The sequence below is a fragment of the Heptranchias perlo genome, unplaced genomic scaffold (genome assembly GCF_035084215.1).
Source record: "Heptranchias perlo isolate sHepPer1 unplaced genomic scaffold, sHepPer1.hap1 HAP1_SCAFFOLD_180, whole genome shotgun sequence".
Classification (NCBI taxonomy): Eukaryota; Metazoa; Chordata; class Chondrichthyes; order Hexanchiformes; family Hexanchidae; genus Heptranchias; species Heptranchias perlo.
This window is the reverse complement of record NW_027139077.1, coordinates 330,210-355,991: the sequence shown is the minus strand read 5'-3', so window position 1 is coordinate 355,991 and position 25,782 is coordinate 330,210. Positions and strand designations below refer to the sequence as shown.

General features: G+C 50.5%; 1 protein-coding gene across 2 annotated transcripts in view; it reads left to right on the top strand.

Moving 5' to 3' along the window:
* Positions 1-265: 265 nt before the first annotated feature.
* The window catches only part of LOC137309789 (E3 ubiquitin/ISG15 ligase TRIM25-like), a 32,048-nt gene continuing 6,531 nt past the window's right edge, over positions 266-25,782 (top strand). Inside the window, exons 1-5 of one of the 2 annotated variants that reach the window (XM_067977816.1) lie at positions 266-916; positions 2,449-2,544; positions 3,234-3,464; positions 6,733-6,755; positions 7,711-7,844. In XM_067977816.1, coding sequence (XP_067833917.1) covers positions 356-916; positions 2,449-2,544; positions 3,234-3,464; positions 6,733-6,755; positions 7,711-7,844 — 1,045 coding nt within the window. In that variant the 5' untranslated portion in view covers positions 266-355. Of the gene's footprint in view, positions 917-2,448; positions 2,545-3,233; positions 3,465-6,732; positions 6,756-7,710; positions 7,920-25,782 lie in introns of both variants that reach the window. The other variant, XM_067977815.1, reaches the window with a different exon arrangement.

Below are 25,782 nucleotides of genomic sequence, written 5' to 3'. Positions count from 1 at the left end.
TTCCTCTCTGGGGGATTTGTGAAGGTTATTGTTCCTCTTTATATCAGTTTTAAATCATTTGTTAAACCGTTTAGGGTCTGGTCTGAGCTGATTACTTTTCGGTTTGTGTTTACTGAGTCCAGCTTGCTGTATTCTGACTCCAGATTGTAAAATTGCAATCTTGTTTTTCTGATTTTTGTTTCTGAGCTGCTACTGCAGGCCTGAAAGGGTTAATTTTCAGCCAAAGTGAGTCATGAAAGTGAAATGAACTTTGTCACTCCTCAAAGCGAGTGTTTATGAGAATTTCACTTCCTGCTCTGGTTGCTCTCTCTCTCTCTCTCTGTGCTGTGTGAAAACTCTTTCAGGTGCTGCAGGAATGGAGCCCGGAGCTTTCGAGGATGAATTAACCTGTGCTGTGTGTCTCCAGGTGTACCAGGACCCGGTGATATTACCCTGTCTGCACAGTTTCTGTTTGAAATGTATTGAGGGAGTTTGGGCCCAGACAGCAGGCCCAGAAGGGTTTGAGTGCCCTCAGTGTCGCCGGAAATTCAACCCCAGGCCCAGTCTGGAGAGAAACTTCACGCTGTGTAATATCGTGGAGAAATACAATCGCTCACAGCCTCCTGCTAATTCAGGCCGTGTCATGTGTGATTGCTGTGAAGAAAATCCAACCCCAGCTGTGAAGACGTGTCTGAAATGTGAAGCTTCCTTTTGCTCCCTTCATTTAAAACCACATTTACGGAAAGAGGCCTTGAAAGATCACACCCTAATCGAGCCTACGGCTGATCTTACAGAGAGACAGTGCCTTGACCATAAGAAGGTCCTTGAATACTACTGTAAAGATGATGCAGAGTGTGTGTGTGCTTCCTGTACAATAATAGGGAAACATAAATCCCACACACTGCTGAGCCTCGATCAGGCACAAGCTGCAATTAAGGTGAGTGACATAATTCCTGATATTAAATACAGTGAGGGAGAGTTTTCCTTTTAATAACGAACATTAATTCGAACTGATTGCAGACAGTGCTGATTTAGCCCAGTGTTTTCTTTCTGCCCTGGGTCTGGGTTTCGTGCTGTTAATTTTTTGTCAGTCAGATGCTCCCTCCCCTTTCTCTTACAGTCTGTCTGAGAGAACAGGGTGGGCACTGGGAGGGGTGTGAGAGTGAGCCAGGGTGACTGCCCCTCACCCACAATCATCCCCTCCTGGTGAGGGCATTGTGGAGCTCAGTAATTCACTGTGTGGGTGATGAACTCGATTCTTTCCCCTCAGTCTGGTTCAGCAAAAACTGAAATCGAATACGTCTTTAAATTCAACACAATTTTATTTACCGCGGGGCTTGGTCTCTAGCATCGATTTTGACTCCGGACAGAGCCGTGTCGATCCTAACAGAACAAGACAAGTTACATACAGGAGTTCACACTTTTATACATTTATCAGAGGAGGTGGGCACCTGTACAGCCAGGGTCCACACCAATCATCAGCGGGGCATCGGTAGGCCATGTAAGGTTACATAATTACCGGCCAATCACAGGTAGTACAGGGGCCTGAACATGCAACATTGACAGACACAGATGAATGTATTCTTATCTCCCAGTTTGGAATGCCTTCGTGGTCCTTCTCCACTCTTATCTACTAGCTTGGAATGTTTCCAGCCTTGATCAGCTTATTGCTTTTATTGATTAACCGGCTGTACCAAAACACTCACACCAGAGACTCCCGAGTCCTGTCAGGTCTCTTCCATGATGAGCATCAACAGACCTCTATATCTAACAAACTCAGCATATAACTATCAGCCTTGATGGGGCCCCTTGTCCTGACCCACAGTATGCTGGCTTCGAAGTAACTCCTGTTTCTACTTTGCCACATAAGCAATCCTAGCTTCTAGTATTACTGACTATGTAAGCATTTTCATTAAAGGGGCACTGCGTATGGATTCTCATGGGCACCTGTGAGAACTGGCACTCCATGGCATAGGGCTGTAGAGCAGAGCATGTTGGAGCCCTGTGTAACGCTGGGGTATTCTGCCATCTGACCAGCAGGGAGAGGACCATCACCGGTGGGGGGAGTGAGGGACACCCACGGGGGGTGACTCAGGGGCTGGGGGGGGAAACTGTTTCTCACAACAAGAGGGAATTGGTGTTTGAGAAATGCTGGTGTGACTGAGTCTGTCTCCCTTTCCCCTCGGCTGATTCCTGGAAATGGAGGAGCTGAGTCCGTGTGAAAATGCAGCACACGGTGTGTCAGTGTGAAAAGAAGCCGGTGTGTGTGGTCACTCAGTTTATACAGGGCAGGGAGCGCCTCTTTACTGAGAGCCACAGAAGGGAATATTTCTGCTCAGGGCCCAGACACTGAGAATCCCCCAAACCACTTTCTATCCACACCCAGTGGGGTCACTCCTGGAACGGAATCATTTCCCCTTTAAATCCCAGTTTGAATCCCTTTTGAAAACTTTCCAATTGCCTTTACAGGAAGAATTGGAGAGAGAAATCGAGAGGCTTCGGGGAGTCCAGCAGAATTGTTCCAGCAAACAGCGAGACTTGGAGAGATCAGAAGCTGAAATAAAGGTAGGGAAAAGTGGGACTGGATTTACTCTGGAATCTGCAGCCAATTCAGGACAAACTCTGGGAAATTCCTCCCCAGCTCCCTTTTAAAGGGTGGGAGTGACTCCAAACCCCCCACATGTTCAGGGAGTCTGTTCCAGAGATCAAGGACTCTGGTGTCTAACCTAACTCTGTGCCTATGGATTTTATACACAGACCCTCTGGTCCTACCATCCTGATCCATCTCAATACCTCACCCAACCAGTGAGTCCAATAATTCCTCGATCGTTTTAAAAACATCAATCCTGTCCCTCTCGGCCTTTCTCTAAATCGCCCTCCCTCTTGGAGCCGATCCTCAGAATTAAATCCATCAGACTACGTGTCATTCTGGCCACCGTCCTCTCCAGAGTCTTGATCTCCTTCACCAGGTGTGGGCACCAAAACTGGACCCATCACTCCAGGTGTGGATGGACCAGGTGGCAGTGCCATACACAGTCCAAATACAGTGCTCTTTCTTTTAAACTCAAGGCTCAAGGCAACACTTGTTAAACTCTGTTTTCTCTCCCAGTAGACACCCCCCACTGCTTGTCTATCTTTAACGGGTGATCGAGTAGTGATCGAAACAAACTGTCCCGTCCCTGGAAAGTGCCGTGTGCTCAGGGTAAGAGCTGTGTGGAAGGGCCGTTTGTAATGAGAGTTGGTTTGGGTTTCAGACACGAATCAATGAGCTGAAAGGAAAGCTATCGAAGAGCTACTCTGACTGGAGGAGACAGCTGGAAGAAGATGAAGAATACGCACTGAAACTGATCGATGAGGAGGGGCTCCGAGCTCTCTCACAGATTAGAAGCTGTTCTGAAGCATTAAACAAGAGGATGGAACAGATGACATTAATAGATGGAGAATACCAGAGTCTGGAACAGAGGGACCCTCTCTCCTTTATTCAGGTACATCTTCAATATAAACAGGGCCATGTCTGGGGAATGGGGCGTTTCTGTGAGGCTGGTGAGAGGACTGAATTGTTTGAAGATTGTTGGTGGGGCCCAGCAATGGTGCTGCCCCCTCAGCCCTGCCCCGGGAGTGTTGGTGCTGCCCCCTCAGCCCTGCCCCAGGAGTGTTGGTGCTGCCCCCTCAGCCCTGCCCCAGGAGTGTTGGTGCTGCCCCCTCAGCCCTGTCCCAGGAGTGTTGGTGCTGCCCCCTCAGCCCTGACCCGGGAGTGTTGGTGCTGCCCCCTCAGCCCTGTCCCAGGAGTGTTGGTGCTGCCCCCTCAGCCCTGCCCCAGGAGTGTTGGTGCTGCCCCCTCAGCCCTGCCCCAGGAGTGTTGGTGCTGCCCCCTCAGCCCTGCCCCGGGAGTGTTGGTGCTGCCCCCTCAGCCCTGCCCCGGGAGTGTTGGTGCTGCCCCCTCAGCCCTGCCCCGGGAGTGTTGGTGCTGCCCCCTCAGCCCTGTCCCAGGAGTGTTGGTGCTGCCCCCTCAGCCCTGCCCCAGGAGTGTTGGTGCTGCCCCCTCAGCCCTGCCCCAGGAGTGTTGGTGCTGCCCCCTCAGCCCTGCCCCAGGAGTGTTGGTGCTGCCCCAGGATGGAGTGCAGTGAAATGTTGGATTATTCCCCATTCCTGTGACTGGCCCCACCTACTGTTATACACTGAACTCTTTACTCTCAATCCCAAATTCACGGTTTGGTTTCATTGGGTGTTGATTGGTTTGTTGTATAAACAATCGAATAGTGATAATGGGGGAGTTCAATTATCCGAATATAGACTGGGGAAAAAACAGAGTAAAGGGCAAAGAGGGGGAGGAATTCCTCAAATGTGTTCAGGAGAACTTTCTTCAATATGTTTCCAGCCCAACGAGGAAGGAAGCAGTGCTGGATCTAGTTCTGGGGAATGAAGTGGGGCAAGTGGAGCACGTTTCAGTGGGGGAGCATTTGGGAAACAGTGATCACAATATCATCAGGTTTAGAAAAGTAATGGAAAAGGACAAGAAACAACCAAATGTAAAAATACTCAACTGGAGGAGGGATAATATCTGTGAGTTGAAAAGGGATCTGGCCCAGGTGGATTGGAAACAAAGATTGGCAGGTAAAACAGTAAATGAGCAATGGGAGGCCTTCAAAGAGGAGATAGTTCGGGTACAGACAGGACACATTCCCACGAGGGGGAAAGGAAGGGCATCCAAAGCTCGAGCTCCCTGGATGATTAAAGAAACAGATTAAAATGAAACAGAAAAAGGAGGCTTATGGTAAATGTCAGGTTCAAAATACAGTAGAGAATCAAACAGAATACAGAGAGTGCAGAGGAGAACCGAAAAAGGAAATAAGAGGGGTGAAGATAATGTATGAGAAAAGATTAGCGGGTAACATGAAGTCTTTTAGAAACTTACAAAGTGTAAAAGGGTAGTTCAAGGAAAGGTGGGGCCGACTAAGAACAAAAAGGAAACCTTCTTGTGGAGGCAGAGGGAATGACTGAGGTACTAAATGAATACTTTGCATCGGTCTTCACTAAAGAGGATGCTGCCAATCTTACAGTAAAGGAGGAGGGGGAGAGAAACTGGAGAGAATTAAAATAGATAAAGAGGAAGTACTAAAAGGGTTGGCAGCGCTCAAAGTGGAAAAGTCACCTGGTCCGGGTGGGATGCATCCGAGGTTGCTGAGGGAAGTAAGGGTGGAAATAGTGGAGGCTCTGGCAGAGGACTGGAGGATTGCAAATGTTACACCTCTGTTCAAAAAAGGGGAGAGGGATAAACCCGGCAACTACAGGCCAGTCAGCCTAACGTCGATGGTGGGGAAATTTCTGGAGACAATAATCCAAGACAAAATTAATTGTCACTTGGAAGAAAATGGGATAATGAACGACAGACAACACAGATTTATTAAAGGCAAATCGTGTCAGACTAACTTGATTGAATTCTTCGATGAAAACTTGTTAGCAAAATTGAAGCCCATGGGATTAAAGGGACAGTGGCAGCGTGGACACGAGATATGCTCAGAGACAGAAAGCAGAGAGTAGTGGTGAACGGTTGTTTTTCAGACTGGAGGGAAGTTTACAGTGGTGTCCCCCAGGGGTCAGTATTAGGACCGCTGCTCTTTTTGATATATATTAATGACCTCGACTTGGGTATACAGGGCATAATTTCAAAGTCTGCAGATGACACGAAACTCGGAAATGTAGTAAACGATGTGAAGGATAGTAACAGACTTCAGGAGGACAGAGACAGACTGGTGAAATGGGCAGAAACATGGCAGATTAAATTTAACACAGAGAAGTGTGAGGTGATGCATTTTGGTAGGAAGATTGAGGAGAGGCAAAATAAACTAAATGGTACAATTTTAAAGGAGGTGCAGGAACAGAGAGACCTGGGGGTGTACGTACACAAATCTTTGAAGGTGGCAGGACAAGGTGAGGAGGCTGTTAAAAAAGCACACGGGGTCCTGGGCTTTATAAACAGATGTGGAGATGCCGGTGATGGACTGGGGTTGACAATTGTAAACAATTTTACAACACCAAGTTATAGTCCAGCAATTTTATTTTAAATTCACAAGCTTTCGGAGACTTCCTCCTTACTCAGGTAAATGGAGACTTCCTCCTTCCTCATTTACCTGAGGAAGGAGGAAGTCTCCGAAAGCTTGTGAATTTAAAATAAAATTGCTGGACTATAACTTGGTGTTGTAAAATTGTTTACAATTTATAAACAGAGGCAGAGAACAAAAGCAAGGAAGTTATTCTAAACCTTTATAAAACACTGATGAGGTCACAACTGGAGTATTGTGTCCAATTCTCGGCACTGCACTTTAGGGAGGATGTTAAGGCCTCAGAGAGGGTGCAGAGGAGATTCACCCGAATGGTACCAGGGATGAGGGACTTCAGTTATGGGGAGAGACTGGAGAAGCTGGGATTATTCTCCTCAGAGCAGAGAAGGTTAAGGGAAGATTTAATAGAGGTGTTCAAATCATGAAGGGTTTTGATAGAGTAAATAAGGAGAAACTGTTTCCAGTGGCAGGAGGGTCGGTAACCAGAGGACACAGATTTAAGGTAATTGGGAAAAGAACCAGAGGGGAGATGTGGAGAAAATTTTTCGGAAGCGAATTGTTCTGATCTGGAATGCGCTGCCTGAAAGGGCGGTGGAAGCAGATTCAATAATAACTTTCAAAAGGGGAATTGGATAAATACTTGAAGGGAAAAATTTACAGGGCTGATTTGATCTCCTCTTTTTATTCACAGAACACGAAGCAGCTCCTTTCCAGGTAAGTTCCTCTCAGTCATACAGTACCTGCTGCTGATAGGGAACCTTCACCTGTATCTGGGAGAAGAGTGAAAGTAGAATCACCGCTTGGAAACCTCCCCAGATCAGGGGCTTTCAAATGGGGCGAATATTGAGTGATGTTTAACTGTGGTTTGAGGGGTTCTTGGTTCAGGCAGCCTGTGGGAAATGGGAGTGAGATGGGCTGTTCCATCAGTGTGCAGAGCTTCTCAGGAACCTGTTAGACAGGAATTGAGAGTGAGAGAAACCTGCAGTGACCTGTATCTAACCGAGGCTTCCTAAAGGCTCCATGTGTGTCAGTGACAGCTTTATTCCATTGGGTCAGTAAGTGATGTGTGATTGGCTTGTTCTATCAACCAGCCCATGGAGAAATGAGGAGAGGGGCAGGTCCCAGTGTCAGAGTGACAGTAAAATGTCTTGTGATTGGCTCATTCTATCCACTAACAGAGAAATGAGTGTGTGCTGAAATGTCCCAGTAATGTCAGTGTGACTGGACACTCTGTGAGGGAATCCCACCGATCCCAGGTCCCTGGGAGGCTGTTCCTTCTCCTCTCCTCACTTCACATGATCGTAGTGAGTGTGTTCCTGCAGAGAGTGGGGAGCACAGACTGGAGACCCTCGGGATAATAATAATTATTAATCATGGAAAGATAAGGGCTCCAGTACAGAGAAACTGGACTGAACACAGACGGCTTTGAAAATCACAAACTGAGCTGAAGTGGCAGCAAACCAGGATCCCACTGCTCGTGTGGAGATCAGTGTGAATGCAGGGAGACTGCAAATCCCGGGATTCTGCCATTCTCAGGATGGGTTGCTGCGGGGTGTTAGTACGAGCATTAGAAGGGGTGCAGGTTGTTGCACTGATCACTCGTTCCCCTTTGGGTTTCTGATCTGAAATGTCCCCACTGATAAAAACATTCTCTCCTCTTTCATTACAGAGTGACTGAGACTCAGAGAGACACAGACCCAGATGTTCCAGCGCTCACCCTGAACCTGTCCAAAATATCTCAACTTATCCAGAAGAGGCTGAATGGATCGGAAAAGTACCACTCAGACATATTGGGAATGATAAGTAAGAACGTGCAGCTTTTCTCCAATTCTGGGCACCACACTTTAGGAGAGATGTCAAGGTTAAGAATTTCAAGAGGTGAGGAGGCACTTAGATTAAAGCCCTCAGGTTAGAGATGATTGCCGTTGGCTGGGCTTGTCTGAGACATGAAGAAACTGTTATTGAATCATTAAAATAAGATTTCCAAGGGGATTACGATCAATATACTGATTGGACTGAAAGAGGAGGAAGGCCGTGTGTACTGAGGACATCTGAATGGAGAAGTGGGGAAGTTATGTTAAACTTGTATCAAACCTTGGTTAGACCTCATTTGGAGCACTGTACACAGTTCTGGTCTCCATATACCTTGGTTAGACCACACTTGGAGCACTGTGCACAGTTCTGGTCTCCATATACCTTGGTTAGACCACACTTGGAGCACTGTGCACAGTTCTGGCCTCCATATACCTTGGTTAGACCTCACTTGGAGCACTGTGCACAGTTCTGGCCTCCATATACCTTGGTTAGACCTCACTTGGAGTACTGTGCACAATTCTGGTCACCACACCACAGGGAGGATGTAATTGCACTGGAGAGGGTACAGAGGAGATTTACGAGGATGTTGCCAGGACTGGAGAATTTTAGCTATGAGGAAAGATTGGACAGGCTGGGGTTGTTCTCTTTGGAACAGAGGAGGCTGAGGTGTACAAAATTATGAGAAGGCTTGATAGAGTGGATAGGAAGGACCTGTTTCCATTAGCAGAGAGGTCAATAACCAGGGGACATAGATTAAACTGGTAGAAGGATTAGACAGGAGCTGAGGAAAAACATTTCACCCAATGGGCGGTGGGGGTCTGGAACTCACTGCCTGAGAGGGTGGTAGAGGCAGAAACCCTCAACTCATTTAAAAAGTACCAGGATGTGCACCTGAAGTGTCGTAACGACAAGTCTACGGGCCAAGTGCTGGAAAGTGGGATTAGGCTGGGTGGCTCATTTTCGGTCGGCGCGGACACGATGGGCCGAATGGCCTCCTTCTGTGCCATAACTTTTCTATGATTCTATACTGTGCACTGTTCTGGTCTCCACATACCTTGGATAGACCACACTTGGAGTACGGTGCACAGTTCTGGTCTCCATATTATAAAAAGGATCTAGAGGCACCGGATAATGTGCAAAAAAGATTCACAAGGATGATGACAGAACTGAGAGGTTATAAATATCAGGAAAGGTTGAACCGGCTGGGGCTCTTTTCTCTCAATCAGGAGGGCAAAAAGGGGGCATGAGATTGCTTTGGCAGATAAGGCAAAGGTGAATCCAAAGAGCTTCTACAAATACATAAAGGGCAAAAGAGTAACTCGGGAGAGAGTAGGGCCTCTTAAGGATCAACAAGGTCATCTATGTGCGGAACCACAAGAGATGGGTGAGATCCTAAATGAATATTTCGCATCGGTATTTACGGTTGAGAAAGGCATGGATGTTAGGGAACTTGGGGAAATAAATAGTGATGTCTTGAGGAGTGTACATATTACAGAGAGGGAGGTGCTGGAAGTCTTAACGCGCATCAAGGTAGATAAATCTCCGGGACCTGACGAAATGTATCCCAGGACGTTATGGGAGGTTAGGGAGGAAATTGCGGGTCCCCTAGCAGAGATATTTGAATCATCCACCGCTACAGGTGAGGTGCCTGAAGATTGGAGGGTAGCAAATGTTGTGCCTTTGTTTAAGAAGGGCGGCAGGGAAAAGCCTGGGAACTACAGACCGGTGAGCCTGACATCTGTAGTGGGTAAGTTGTTAGAGGGTATTCTGAGGGACAGGATCTACAGGCATTTGGAGAGGCAGGGACTGATTAGGAACAGTCAGCATGGTTTTGTGAGAGGAAAATCATGTCTCACAAATTTGATTGAGTTTTTTGAAGGGGTAACCAAGAAGCTAGATGAGGGCTGTGCAGTAGACGTGGTCTACATGGACTTTAGCAAAGCCTTTGACAAGGTACCGCATGGTAGGTTGTTACATAAGGTTAGATCTCACGGGATCCAAGGTGACGTAGTCAATTGGATACAAAATTGGATTGACGACAGAAGACAGAGGGTGGTTGTAGAGGGTTGTTTTTCAAATTGGAGGCCTGTGACCAGCGGTGTGCCTCAGGGATCGGTGCTGGGTCTGCTGTTATTTGTTATTTATATTAATGATTTGGATGAGAATTTAGGAGGCATGGTTAGTAAGTTTGCAGATGACACCAAGATTGGTGGCATTGTGGACAGTGAAGAAGGTTATCTAGGATTGCAACGGGATCTTGATAAATTGGGCCAGTGGGCCGATGAATGGCAGATGGAGTTTAATTTAGATAAATGTGAGGTGATGCATTTTGGTAGATCGAATCGGGCCAGGACCTACTCCGTTAATGGTAGGGCGTTGGGGAGAGTTATAGAACAAAGAGATCTGGGAGTACAGGTTCATAGCTCCTTGAAAGTGGAGTCACAGGTGGATAGGGTGGTGAAGAAGGCATTCAGCATGCTTGGTTTCATTGGTCAGAACATTGAATACAGGAGTTGGGATGTCTTGTTGAAGTTGTACAAGACATTAGTAAGGCCACACTTGGAATACTGTGTACAGTTCTGGTCACCCTATTATAGAAAGGATATTATTAAACTAGAAAGAGTGCAGAAAAGATTTACTAAGATGCTACCGGGACTTGATGGTTTGACTTATAGGGAGAGGTTGGATAGACTGAGACTTTTTTCCCTGGAGAGTAGGAGGTTAAGGGGTGATCTTATAGAAGTCTATAAAATAATGAGGGGCATAGATAAGGTAGATAGTCAAAATCTTTTCCCAAGGGTAGGGGAGTCTATAACGACGGGGCATAGATTTAAGGTGAGAGGGGAGAGATACAAAAGGGTCCAGAGGGGCAATTTTTTCACTCAAAGGATGGTGAGTGTCTGGAACGAGCTGCCAGAGGCAGTAGTAGAGGCGGGTACAATTTTGTCTTTTAAAAAGCATTTGGACAGTTACATGGGTAAGATGGGTATGGAGGGATATGGGCCAAGTGCAGGCAATTGGGACTAGCTTAGTGGTATAAACTGGGGGACATGGACATGTTGGGCCGAAGGGCCTGTTTCCATGTTGTAATCTTCTATGATTCTATGATTCTATAAGGCTGAGGGGTGACCTGATAGAGGTCTTTCAGATTATGAAAGGGTTTGATAGGGTAGACGTAGAGAAGATGTTTCCACTTGTGGGGGAGACCAAAACTAGGGTCATAAATATAAGATAGTCACTAATAAATCCAATAGGGAACTCAGGAGAATCTTCTTTACTGAGAGAGTGGTGAGAATGTGGAACTCGCTCCCACAAGGAGTAGTTGAGGCGAACACACAAATACATATAAGGGGAAGCTGGATAAAGACATGAGGGGGAAAGGAATAGAAGGATACACTGAAAGGGTTAAATCAAGTCGGAGGGAAGAGGCTCGTGTGGAGCATAACACCAGCATGGACCAGTTGGGCCGAATGGCCTGTTTCTGTGCTGTACATTCTATGTAATTCTATTTATGTCGAGGCCTTGGAGAGGGTGCAGAGGAGATGTACTAGAATGGTACAGGGATGAGGGACCTCAGTTATGTGGAGAGATTAGAGAAACTGGGATTGTTCTCTTTACATCGAGTCACATCAAGTCTACAGCACAGAAACAGGCCATTCGGCCCAACTGGTCCATGCCGGAGTTTATGCTCCACACGGGCCTCCCCTCTCCCTACTTCATCTCACCCAATCAGGATACCCTTCTATTCCTTTCTCCATCATGTGTTTATCGAGCTTCCCCTTCAATACATCTGTGCTATTTGCCTGAACTGCTCCTTGTGGTGGTGAGTTCCACATTCTCACCACTCTCTGGGTAAAGAGGTTTCTCCTGAATTCCCTATTGGATTTATTAGCGACTATTTTGTATTTATGACCTCTCGTTTTCGACTCCCCCACAAGTGGAAACATTTTCTCTACGTCTACCCTATCAAACCCCTTCATTATCTTAAAAACCTCTATCAGGTCACCCCTCAGCCTTCTCTTTTCTAGAGTAAAGAGTCCCAGCCTGTTCAGCCTTTCCTGATAAGTTTATCCTCTCAGTTCTGATATCATCCTTGTGAATCTTTTTTTGCACCCTCTCCAATGCCTCTATATTCTATTTATAATATGGAGACCAGAACTGTTCACAATACTCCAAGTGTGGTCTAAACAAGATTCTATATAAGTTTAACATAACTTCTTTGCTTTTCAATTCTACCCATCTAGAAATGAACCCAGTGCTTGATTTGCCTTTTTATGGCCTGATTAACCTGTGTCGCTGCTTTTAGTGATTTGTGTGTCTGTACCCCCAGATCCCTTTGCTCCTCTCCCCCATTTAGACTCTTATTGAACAAGCAGTTTGTGGCCTCTTTATTCTTCCTACTAAAATGCACCACCTCACACTTATCGATATTGCAATTCATTTGCCAATTACAGCCGACTCTGTAAGTTTATTAATGTCCTCTTGTATTTTGACACATTCTTTCTTTGTATTAACCACATCCCCCAGTTTGGTGTCGTCTGCAAATTTTGAAATTGTACTTCCGATTCCCGAATACAAATCATGAATGTAAATTGTGAACAACAGTGGTCCCAGCACCGATCCCTGGGGAACACCACTTCCCACCTTTTGCCAGTCTGAGTAACTACCCTTAACCCCGACTCTCTGTTTTCTGTTTTGTTGCCAACTTGCGATCCATTATCTGCTCATTGATCCTGAGTACAGAGAAGGTTAAGGGCAGATTTAACAGAGGAGTTCAAAATTTTGAGTGATTTTCATAGAGTAGAGAGGGAGAAACTGTTTCCAATGGCAGGAGGGTCGGTAACCAGAGGACACAGATTTAAGGTAAACAGCAAAAGAACCAGAGGGGAGATTTGTAGAATTTTTTTTACAGTGAGTTGTTCTGATCTGGAATGCGCTGCCTGAAAGGGCGGTGGAAGCAGATTCAATAATAACTTTCAAAAGGGAATCAGATAAATACTTGAAAAGGAAAAATTTGCAGGGCTATGGGGAAAGAGCGGGGAAGTGGGATTAATTGGATAGCTCTTTCAAAGAGCCGGCACAGGCACGATGGGCCGAATGGCCTCCTTCTGTGCTGTAAGATTCCATGATTCTATAGGGGACTGCAGCATAGAATCATCGAAAGGTTACAGCACAGAAGGAGGCCATTCGGCCCATCGAGTCCACGCCTGCTCTATGCAAAAGCAATCCTGCTAGTCCCGTTCCCCCACCCTTTCCCTGTATCACTGCTGATTTTTTCCTTTCAAGTAGTTATCCAGTTCCCTTTTGAAGACCATGATTGAATCTGCCTCCACCACCCCCTCGGGCAGTGCATTCCAGATCCTAACCACTCGCTGTGTAAAAAGGTTTTTCCTCATATCACCTTTGGTTCCTTTGCCAATCACCTTAAATCTATGTCCTCTCATTCTTGACCCTTCTGCCAATGGGAACAGTTTCTCTCTATCTACTCTGTCTGGACCCTTCATGATTTTGAATACCTCGATCAAATCTCCTCGCAACCATCTCTGTTCCAAGGAGAACAACCCCAGCTTCTCCAGTCTATCCACGGAACGAAAGTCCCTCATCCCTGGAATCATTCTCGTAAATCTTTTCTGCACCCTCTGTCAGGCCTTTACACCTTTCCTAAAGTGCGGTTCCCAGAACTGGACACAATACTCCAGTTGTGGCTGAACCAGTGAATTATAAAGGTTCATCATGACTTCCTTGCTTTTGTACACTCAGCCTCTATGTATAAAGCCCAGGATCTCTCTGTTCCTGTACCCCTTTTAGAGTTGTGTCCATTAGTTGATATTGCCTCTCCTCATTCTTCCTACTAAAATGTATCACTTTGCATTTTTCTGCGTTAAATTTCATGCCACGTGTCCGCCCAGGCCACCTGCCTGTCTATACCTCTTGAAGTCTATCACTATCCTCCTCACTGTTTACTACCCTTCCAAATTTTGTGTCATCTGCAAATTTTGAAATTGTCCCCTCTACACCCAAGTCATGAATATATATCAAGGAAAGTAGCTCTAAGCACTGGCACCTAATAGACCACATCATCGTCCGAGCGAGGGACCGCAAAGATGTCCGCATCACCCGCGCCATGCCTGGAGCCGACGACTGCTGGACTGACCACCGACTAATCCACTCCACCATCTCCATCAACCTGGCCCCAAACCGGCAGCGGCAGAAAAACCTCTGCCGCAGGAGACTGAATGTCGCTGGACTCAAAGACCCTGAGAAGAAAGACCGACTCAGCCGTCGCCTGACAACCAATCTGGTGACGACCAATGATCCAGAGTCCCAGAGTGCCCACAGCGTCTGGTCCGCCCTAAAAGCCACCATAGTCAGCACCTGCGAGGAGACGCTCGGTCTCTCGACCAGGAAACACCAAGACTGGTTCGACGAGAACGATCAGGAGATCCAGGATCTCTTAGACCGTAAACGCAAGGCGTTCCTGAATTGGCAGCTCCACCAAAACTCGAGTGAGAGGAAACAAGCCTCCAGGCAACTGAAGGCCGAGGTGCAACAAAGAACCCGTGACCTAAAGAACAGATGGTGGGTGGAAAGAGCGCAGGAGACTCAGCAACTCGCTGACAACCACGACGTGCGCGGCTTCTTCAGCGCAATTAAAGCCATCCACGGTCCGAGTACCCAGGGACCTACCCCACTGAGAGCCAAACATGGAGAGGCGCTCATCAAAGACAGAGAGGCAGTCAACGCCCGCTGGAGAGAGCACTTCGAGGACCTCCTCAACCAAGACCCAGTCCTCGACGCAAGTACCCTCGACACCGTCCCGCAACACGCGACCCGCCACCATCTCAGCACAACCCCAGCCCGCCACCGTCTCAGCACAACCCCAGCCCGCCACCATCTCAGCACAACCCCAGCCCGCCACCATCTCAGCACAACCCCAGCCCGCCACCATCTCAGCACAACCCCAGCCCGCCACCATCTCAGCACAACCCCAGCCCGCCACCATCTCAGCACAACCCCAGCCCGCCACCATCTCAGCACAACCCCAGCCCGCCACCATCTCAGCACAACCCCAGCCCGCCACCATCTCAGCACAACCCCAGCCCGCCACCATCTCAGCACAACCCCAGCCCGCCACCATCTCAGCACAACCCCAGCCCGTCACCATCTCAGCTCAACCCCAGCCCGCCACCATCTCAGCACAACCCCAGCCCGCCACCATCTCAGCACAACCCCAGCCCGCCGCCATCACAGCTCAACCCCAGCCCGCCGTGAGGTCGAAAAAGCCATTCGACAACTGAAAAACAACAAGGCCCCCGGTGCAGATGGAATCCCCGCTGAAGTACGAAAACACGGCGGAGAGGCACTCTTGACACGAATACACGGCCTTATCACCCTTGTCTGGAAGGAAGAGAGCATGCTGGGAGATCTCAGAGACACTGTAATTGTGACCATCTTCAAGAAAGGAGATAGGTCCGACTGCGGAAATTACAGAGGGATTTCCCTAATGTCCACCACGGGAAAGGTCATCGCGAGAATCCTCCTCAACCGCCTCCTTCCAGTGGCCGAAGAGCTCCTCCCTGAGTCTCAATGCGGCTTCCGCCCGTCAAGAGGCACAATGGACATGATCTTTAGCGCGCGACAAATCCAGGAAAAGTGCAGGGAGCAGCATCAACCTCTGTACATGGCCTTCTTCGATCTCGCAAAGGCCTTCGACTCTGTCAACCGTGAGGAATTGTGGAGCATCCTCCTCAAATTTGGCTGCCCCCAGAAATTCGTCACCATTCTCCACCTGCTCCACGATGACATGCGAGCCGTGATCCTCACCAACGGATCCACCACAGACCCAATACGAGTGCAAACTGGGGTCAAGCAGGGCTGTGTCATCGCACCAACGCTCTTCTCCATCTTCCTCGCTGCAACACTCCACCCCATCACCATGAAGCTCCCCGCCGGAGTGGAGCTAACCTACAGGACAAGCGGGAAACTGTTCAACCTTCGACACCTCCAGGCCAGAACCAAGACCACCCCAACTTCTGTCATCGAGCTGCAGTACGCAGACGATGCCAGCGTGTGCGCACACTCAGAGGCCGAGCTACAAACCATCGTCGATGCATTCACCGAGGTGGATGAGAGAATGGGACTCGGGCTAAACATCCCGAAAACAAAGGTTCTCTCCCAGCCCACTCCTGCCACACAACACTGTCCCCCGACCATCAAGATCCACGGTGAGCCTCTGGACAGTGTGGATCATTTCCCATACCTCGGGAGCCTCCTCTCGGTGCGAGCAGACATCGACGATGAAATTCAACATCGACTCCAATGTGCCAGTGACACCTGAGGAACAGAGTGTTCGAAGACCGAGACCTCAAATCCAGCACCAAGCTCATGGTCTACAGAGCAGCCGTGGTCCCCGCCCTCCTGTACACATCAGAAACATGGACAATGTACAGCAGACACCTCAAATCACTGGAGAGATATCACCAACGTTGTCTCCGCAAAATCCTGCAAATCCACTGGCGGGATAGACGCACCAACGTGAGCGTTCTCTCCCAGGCTAATATCCCCAGTATCGAGGCACTGGTCACGCTCAACCAGCTGCGATGGGCGGGGCCACATTGTCCGCATGCCCGACACAAGATTCCCTAAACAAGTGCTCTACTCCGAGCTCCGCAATGGCAGGCGATCACTAGGAGGGCAGAGGAAACGCGAGACGGACACTCTCAAAGCCTCCCTAAAAAAATGCAACATCCCCACTGACACGTGGGAATCGCTTGCCCTAAATCGCCCAAACTTGAGAAGAAGCATCCATGAAGGCGCCAATTACCTCGAGCGTCACCGAGTGGAGCACGCGGAGGCCAAGCGTAAGCAGCAAAAAGAGCGCACAGAATCCAGAGCGTCTCACCCACCCACCTTATCAAACACTACCTGCCCCACCTGTGGCAGAGTCTGCGGCTCCAGGATTGGACTATTCAGCCACCGCAGAACCCACCCTCCCGGAGTGGAAGCAAGTCATCCTCGACCCTGAGGGACTGCCAAAGAAGAAGATTTATCAAGAAAAGCAGTGGTCCCAGCACCAACCCCTGGGGAACACCACTGCACACCTCCCTCCAGTCCGAAAAACAACCGTTCACCACTACTCTCTGTTTCCTGTCACTTAGCCAATTCTGTATCCATGTTTCCACTGCCCCCTTTATTCCATGGGCCGCAATCTTGATGATAAACCTACCATGTGGCACTTTATCAAACGCCTTTTGGAAGTCCATGTACATCACATCAACTGCATTACCCTCATCTACCCTCTCTGTTACCTCATCAAAAAGCTCTATCAGGTCAGTTAAACACGATTTGCCTTTGACAAATCCGTGCTGGCTTTCCCTATTCAATCCACACTTGACCAAGTGACTGTTAATTCTGTCCCGGATTATCGGTTCTAAAAGTTTCCCCACCACTGAGGTTAAACTGACTGGCCTATAGTTGCTGGGTTTATCCTTACACCCTCTTTTGAACAAGGGTGTAACATTTGTGATTCTCCAGTCCTCTGGCACCACCCCCCGTATCTACGGATGTTTGGAAAGTTATGGCCAGTTAGCAGGTCGGGTTAGTTGTGTTCAGACAGCTGGAAATATCCCCGAACTTTAATCTCAGGTCCCTGTGTGTGTGGATCAGGAGCCTGAGATTAATCCTCAGTCGCCAGTGACACCTGCTTTAAACATTCCTCACTGGAATGGGCCAAAGCTTCACCCGCCATGGGTCAGGTAGGGGCGGGGTTACACACTGTCAATCAGAGTGTCTCTTAAAGGGACACTGTCCCTCACAGGGCTGTCAGCATCTGTGCTCCGGGGAGGGGGCTGAATCAGCACAACAGGGGCAGCCCCAGTCCCAGGGATCGTCATCGAGCAGTCGACAGGGATCAGGGGGAGAGCGGAATATTCCAAGGTGTGTTTATATCACAGGGGATCACAATGTTCATAATTTCTATTTAACCCTTTATGTTTCTATTTAACCCTTTCTGTTCCTAGTTAACCCTTTATTTCTCGGTGACGTTTCTTCAGTCAGGGTTCAGTGCGAGGGATTCGCGGGTCGAGTTCCTGCACCTGTTCCCTCCTCGCAGCTCGGAATTGGTCCAAGTCTCAGACCCAGGGCGAGAGGGAGTGTTGGTGAATTCAGAGTGAACAGGGAGCAACAGTTTAATGTACAGAAGGGACATCAGATTCATCTCAATTGACAACAGAATCCTCACTACTGTGTGGAAACTAATGGAGACTTTAATCAGAGCTGTGAGCAGGAGGGAGAGAGCCCAGGGCACACTCCTGTATTCAGGATGGAACAGTAACAGGAGGGGGAGAGCCCAGGGCACACTCCTGTATTCAGGATGGAACAGTAACAGGAGGGAGAGAGCCCAGGGCACACTCCTGTATTCAGGATGGAACAGTAACAGGAGGGAGAGAGCCCAGGGCACACTCCTGTATTCAGGATGGAACAGTAACAGGAGGGAGAGCCCAGGGCACACTCCTGTATTCAGGATGGAACAGTAACAGGAGGGAGAGGGCCCAGGGCACACTCCTGTATTCAGGATGGAACAGTAACAGGAGGGAGAGAGCCCAGGGCACACTCCTGTATTGAGGATGGAACAGTAACAGGAGGGAGAGGGCCCAGGGCACACTCCTGCATTCAGGATGGGACAGTAACAGGAGGGAGAGAGCCCAGGGCACACTCCTGTATTCAGGATGGAACAGTAACAGGAGGGAGAGGGCCCAGGGCACAATCCTGTATTCAGGATGGGACAGTAACAGGAGGGAGAGAGCCCAGGACACACTCCTGTATTCAGGATGGAACAGTAACAGGAGGGAGAGAGCCCAGGGCACACTCCTGTATTCAGGATGGAACAGTAACAGGAGGGAGAGAGCCCAGGGCACACTCCTGTATTCAGGATGGGACAGTAACTGGAGGGAGAGAGCCCAGGGCACACTCCTGTATTCAGGATGGAACAGTAACAGGAGGGAGAGAGCCCAGGGCACACTCCTGTATTCAGGATGGGACAGTAACAGGAGGGGGAGAGCCCAGGGCACACTCCTGTATTCACGATGGAACAGTAACAGGAGGGAGAGAGCCCAGGGCACACTCCTGTATTCAGGATGGAACAGTAACAGGAGGGAGAGAGCCCAGGGCACACTCCTGTCTTCAGGATGGGACAGTAACTGGAGGGAGAGAGCCCAGGGCACACTCCTGTATTCAGGATGGAACAGTAACAGGAGGGAGAGAGCCCAGGGCACACTCCTGTATTCAGGATGGAACAGTAACAGGAGGGAGAGAGCCCAGGGCACACTCCTGTATTCAGGATGGAACAGTAACAGGAGGGAGAGAGCCCAGGGCACACTCCTGTATTCAGGATGGAACAGTAACAGGAGGGAGAGAGCCCAGGGCACACTCCTGTATTCAGGATGGGACAGTAACTGGAGGGAGAGAGCCCAGGGCACACTCCTGTATTCAGGATGGAACAGTAACAGGAGGGAGAGAGCCCAGGGCACACTCCTGTATTCAGGATGGAACAGTAACAGGAGGGAGAGAGCCCAGGGCACACTCCTGTATTCAGGATGGAACAGTAACAGGAGGGAGAGAGCCCAGGGCACACTCCTGTATTCAGGATGGAACAGTACAGGAGGGAGAGAGCCCAGGGCACACTCCTGTATTCAGGATGGAACAGTAACAGGAGGGAGAGAGCCCAAGGCACACTCCTGTATTCAGGATGGGACAGTAACAGGAGGGAGAGGGCCCAGGGCACACTCCTGTATTCAGGATGGAACAGTAACAGGAGGGAGAGAGCCCAGGGCACACTCCTGTATTCAGGATGGAACAGTAACAGGAGGGAGAGAGCCCAGGACACACTCCTGTATTCAGGATGGAACAGTAACAGGAGGGAGAGAGCCCAGGGCACACTCCTGTATTCAGGATGGAACAGTAACAGGAGGGAGAGAGCCCAAGGCACACTCCTGTATTCAGGATGGAACAGTAACAGGAGGGAGAGAGCCCAGGGCACACTCCTGTATTCAGGATGGAACAGTAACAGGAGGGAGAGAGCCCAGGACACACTCCTGTATTCAGGATGGAACAGTAACAGGAGGGAGAGGGCCCAGGGCACACTCCTGTATTCAGGATGGAACAGTAACAGGAGGGAGAGGGCCCAGGGCACACTCCTGTATTCAGGATGGGACAGTAACAGGAGGGAGAGGGCCCAGGGCACACTCCTGTATTCAGGATGGAACAGTAACAGGAGGGAGAGAGCCCAAGGCACACTCCTGTATTCAGGATGGGACAGTAACAGGAGGGAGAGGGCCCAGGGCACACTCCTGTATTCAGGATGGAACAGTAACAGGAGGGAGAGAGCCCAGGGCACACTCCTGTATTCAGGATGGAACAGTAACAGGAGGGGGAGAGCCCAGGGCACACTCCTGTATTCAGGATGTAACAGTAACAGGAGGGAGAGAGCCCAGGGCACACTCCTGTATTCAGGATGGAACAGTAACAGGAGGGAGAGAGCCCAGGACACACTCCTGCATTCAGGATGGGACAGTAACAGGAGGGAGAGAGCCCAGGACACACTCCTGTATTCAGGATGGGACATTAACAGGAGGGAGAGAGCCCAGGGCACACTCCTGTATTCAGGATGGAACAGTAACAGGAGGGAGAGAGCCCAGGGCACACTCCTGTATTCAGGATGGGACAGTAACAGGAGGGAGAGGGCCCAGGGCACACTCCTGTATTCAGGATGGAACAGTAACAGGAGGGAGAGAGCCCAGGGCACACTCCTGTATTCAGGATGGAACAGTAACAGGAGGGAGAGAGCCCAGGGCACACTCCTGTATTCTGGATGGAACGGTAACAGGAGGGAGAGAGCCCAGGGCACACTCCTGTATTCAGGATGTAACAGTAACAGGAGGGAGAGAGCCCAGGGCACACTCCTGTATTCAGGATGGAACAGTAACAGGAGGGAGAGGGCCCAGGACACACTCCTGTATTCAGGATGGGACAGTAACAGGAGGGAGAGAGCCCAGGGCACACTCCTGTATTCAGGATGGAACAGTAACAGGAGGGAGAGAGCCCAGGGCACACTCCTGTATTCAGGATGGAACAGTAACAGGAGGGAGAGAGCCCAGGGCACACTCCTGTATTCAGGATGGGACAGTAACAGGAGGGAGAGAGCCCAGGGCACACTCCTGTATTCAGGATGGAACAGTAACAGGAGGGGGAGAGCCCAGGGCACACTCCTGTATTCAGGATGGAACAGTAACAGGAGGGAGAGGGCCCAGGGCACACTCCTGTATTCAGGATGGGACAGTAACAGGAGGGGGAGAGCCCAGGGCACACTCCTGTATTCAGGATGGAACAGTAACAGGAGGGGGAGAGCCCAGGGCACACTCCTGTATTCAGGATGGAACAGTAACAGGAGGGAGAGAGCCCAGGGCACACTCCTGTATTCAGGATGGGACAGTAACAGGAGGGAGAGAGCCCAGGGCACACTCCTGTATTCAGGATGGGACAGTAACTGGAGGGAGAGAGCCCAGGGCACACTCCTGTATTCAGGATGGAACAGTAACAGGAGGGAGAGGGCCCAGGGCACACTCCTGTATTGAGGATGGAACAGTAACAGGAGGGAGAGGGCCCAGGGCACACTCCTGTATTCTGGATGGAACAGTAACAGGAGGGAGAGAGCCCAGGGCACACTCCTGTATTCAGGATGGAACAGTAACAGGAGGGGGAGAGCCCAGGGCACACTCCTGTATTCAGGATGTAACAGTAACAGGAGGGAGAGAGCCCAGGGCACACTCCTGTATTCAGGATGGGACAGTAACAGGAGGGAGAGAGCCCAGGGCACACTCCTGTATTCAGGATGGAACAGTAACAGGAGGGAGAGAGCCCAGGGCACACTCCTGTATTCAGGATGGGACAGTAACAGGAGGGAGAGAGCCCAGGGCACACTCCTGTATTCAGGATGTAACAGTAACAGGAGGGAGAGAGCCCAGGGCACACTCCTGTATTCAGGATGGGACAGTAACAGGAGGGAGAGAGCCCAGGGCACACTCCTGTATTCAGGATGGAACAGTAACAGGAGGGAGAGGGCCCAGGACACACTCCTGTATTCAGGATGGGACAGTAACAGGAGGGAGAGAGCCCAGGGCACACTCCTGTATTCAGGATGGGACAGTAACAGGAGGGAGAGGGCCCAGGGCACACTCCTGTATTCAGGATGGAACAGTAACAGGAGGGAGAGAGCCCAGGACACACTCCTGTATTCTGGATGGAACAGTAACAGGAGGGAGAGAGCCCAGGGCACACTCCTGTCTTCAGGATCGAACAGTAACAGGAGGGAGAGAGCCCAGGGCACACTCTTGTATTCAGGATGGGACAGCAACAGGAGGGAGAGAGTCCAGGGCACACTCCTGTATTCAGGATGGGACAGTAACAGGAGGGAGAGAGCCCAGGACACACTCCTGTATTCAGGATGGGACAGTAACAGCAGGGAGATGGCCCAGGGCACACTCCTGTATTCAGGATGGGACAGTAACAGCAGGGAGAGGGCCCAGGGCACACTCCTGTATTCAGGATGGGACAGCAACAGGAGGGAGAGAGTCCAGGGCACACTCCTGTATTCAGGATGGGACAGTAACAGGAGGGAGAGAGCCCAGGGCACACTCCTGTATTCAGGATGGAACAGTAACAGGAGGGAGAGAGCCCAGGGCACACTCCTGTATTCAGGATGTAACAGTAACAGGAGGGAGAGAGCCCAGGGCACACTCCTGTATTCAGGATGGGACAGTAACTGGAGGGAGAGAGCCCAGGGCACATTCCTGTATTCAGGATGGAACAGTAACAGGAGGGAGAGAGCCCAGGGCACACTCCTGTATTCAGGATGGAACAGTAACAGGAGGGAGAGAGCCCAGGGCACACTCCTGTATTCAGGATGGGACAGTAACAGGAGGGAGAGAGCCCAGGGCACACTCCTGTATTCAGGATGGAACAGTAACAGGAGGGAGAGAGCCCAGGGCACACTCCTGTATTCAGGATGTAACAGTAACAGGAGGGAGAGAGCCCAGGGCACACTCCTGTATTCAGGATGGAACAGTAACAGGAGGGAGAGAGCCCAGGGCACACTCCTGTATTCTGGATGGGACAGTAAAAGGAGAGAGAGAGCCCAGGGCACACTCCTGTATTCAGGATGGAACAGTAACAGGAGGGAGAGAGCTCAGGGCACACTCCTGTATTCAGGATGGAACAGTAACAGGAGGGAGAGAGCCCAGGGCACACTCCTGTATTCAGGATGGAACAGTAACAGGAGGGAGAGAGCCCAGGGCACACTCCTGTATTCAGGATGGGACAGTAACAGGAGGGAGAGAGCCCAGGGCACACTCCTGTATTCAGGATGGAACAGTAACAGGAGGGAGAGAGCCCAGGGCACACTCCTGTATTCAGGATGTAACAGTAACAGGATGGAGAGAGCCCAGGGCACACTCCTGTATTCAGGATGGGACAGTAACAGGAGGGAGAGAGCCCAGGGCACACTCCTGTATTCAGGATGGGACAGTAACAGGAGGGAGAGAGCCCAGGGCACACTCCTGTATTCTGGATGGAACGGTAACAGGAGGGAGAGAGCCCAGGGCACACTCCTGTATTCAGGATGGAACACTAACAGGAGGGAGAGAGCCCAGGGCACACTCCTGTATTCAGGATGGGACAGTAACAGGAGGGAGAGAGCCCAGGGCACACTCCTGTATTCAGGATGGAACAGTAACAGGAGGGGGAGAGCCCAGGACGCACTCCTGTATTCAGGATGGAACAGTAACAGGAGGGAGAGAGCTCAGGGCACACTCCTGTATTCAGGATGGGACAGTAACAGGAGGGAGAGAGCTCAGGGCACACTCCTGTATTCAGGATGGGACAGTAACAGGAGGGAGAAAGCTCAGGGCACACTCCTGTATTCAGGATGGAACAGTAACAGGAGGGAGAGAGCCCAGGGCACACTCCTGTATTCAGGATGGAACAGTAACAGGAGGGAGAGAGCCCAGGGCTCACTCCTGTATTCAGGATGGGACAGTAACAGGAGGGAGAGAGCCCAGGGCACACTCCTGTATTCAGGATGGGACAGTAACAGGAGGGAGAGAGCCCAGGGCACACTCCTGTATTCAGGATGGAACAGTAACAGGAGGGAGAGAGCCCAGGGCTCACTCCTGTATTCAGGATGGGACAGTAACAGGAGGGAGAGAGCCCAGGGCACACTCCTGTATTCAGGATGGGACAGTAACAGGAGGGAGAGAGCCCAGGGCACACTCCTGTATTCAGGATGGAACAGTAACAGGAGGGAGAGAGCCCAGGGCACACTCCTGTATTCAGGATGGGACAGTAACAGGAGGACGAGAGCCCAGGACACACTCCTGTATTCAGGATGGGACAGTAACAGGAGGGAGAGAGCCCAGGGCACACTCCTGTATTCAGGATGGGACAGTCACAGGAGGGAGAGAGCCCAGGGCACACTCCTGTATTCAGGATGTAACAGTAACAGGAGGGAGAGAGCCCAGGGCACACTCCTGTATTCAGGATGGAACAGTAACAGGAGGGAGAGAGCCCAGGACACACTCCTGCATTCAGGATGGGACAGTAACAGGAGGGAGAGAGCCCAGGACACACTCCTGTATTCAGGATGGGACATTAACAGGAGGGAGAGAGCCCAGGGCACACTCCTGTATTCAGGATGGAACAGTAACAGGAGGGAGAGAGCCCAGGGCACACTCCTGTATTCAGGATGGGACAGTAACAGGAGGGAGAGGGCCCAGGGCACACTCCTGTATTCAGGATGGAACAGTAACAGGAGGGAGAGAGCCCAGGGCACACTCCTGTATTCAGGATGGAACAGTAACAGGAGGGAGAGAGCCCAGGGCACACTCCTGTATTCTGGATGGAACGGTAACAGGAGGGAGAGAGCCCAGGGCACACTCCTGTATTCAGGATGTAACAGTAACAGGAGGGAGAGAGCCCAGGGCACACTCCTGTATTCAGGATGGAACAGTAACAGGAGGGAGAGGGCCCAGGACACACTCCTGTATTCAGGATGGGACAGTAACAGGAGGGAGAGAGCCCAGGGCACACTCCTGTATTCAGGATGGAACAGTAACAGGAGGGAGAGAGCCCAGGGCACACTCCTGTATTCAGGATGGAACAGTAACAGGAGGGAGAGAGCCCAGGGCACACTCCTGTATTCAGGATGGGACAGTAACAGGAGGGAGAGAGCCCAGGGCACACTCCTGTATTCAGGATGGAACAGTAACAGGAGGGGGAGAGCCCAGGGCACACTCCTGTATTCAGGATGGAACAGTAACAGGAGGGAGAGGGCCCAGGGCACACTCCTGTATTCAGGATGGGACAGTAACAGGAGGGGGAGAGCCCAGGGCACACTCCTGTATTCAGGATGGAACAGTAACAGGAGGGGGAGAGCCCAGGGCACACTCCTGTATTCAGGATGGAACAGTAACAGGAGGGAGAGAGCCCAGGGCACACTCCTGTATTCAGGATGGGACAGTAACAGGAGGGAGAGAGCTCAGGGCACACTCCTGTATTCAGGATGGGACAGTAACAGGAGGGAGAGGGCCCAGGGCACACTCCTGTATTCAGGATGGGACAGTAACAGGAGGGGGAGAGCCCAGGGCACACTCCTGTATTCTGGATGGAACAGTAACAGGAGGGAGAGAGCCCAGGGCACACTCCTGTATTGAGGATGGAACAGTAACAGGAGGGAGAGGGCCCAGGGCACACTCCTGTATTCTGGATGGAACAGTAACAGGAGGGAGAGAGCCCAGGGCACACTCCTGTATTCAGGATGGAACAGTAACAGGAGGGGGAGAGCCCAGGGCACACTCCTGTATTCAGGATGTAACAG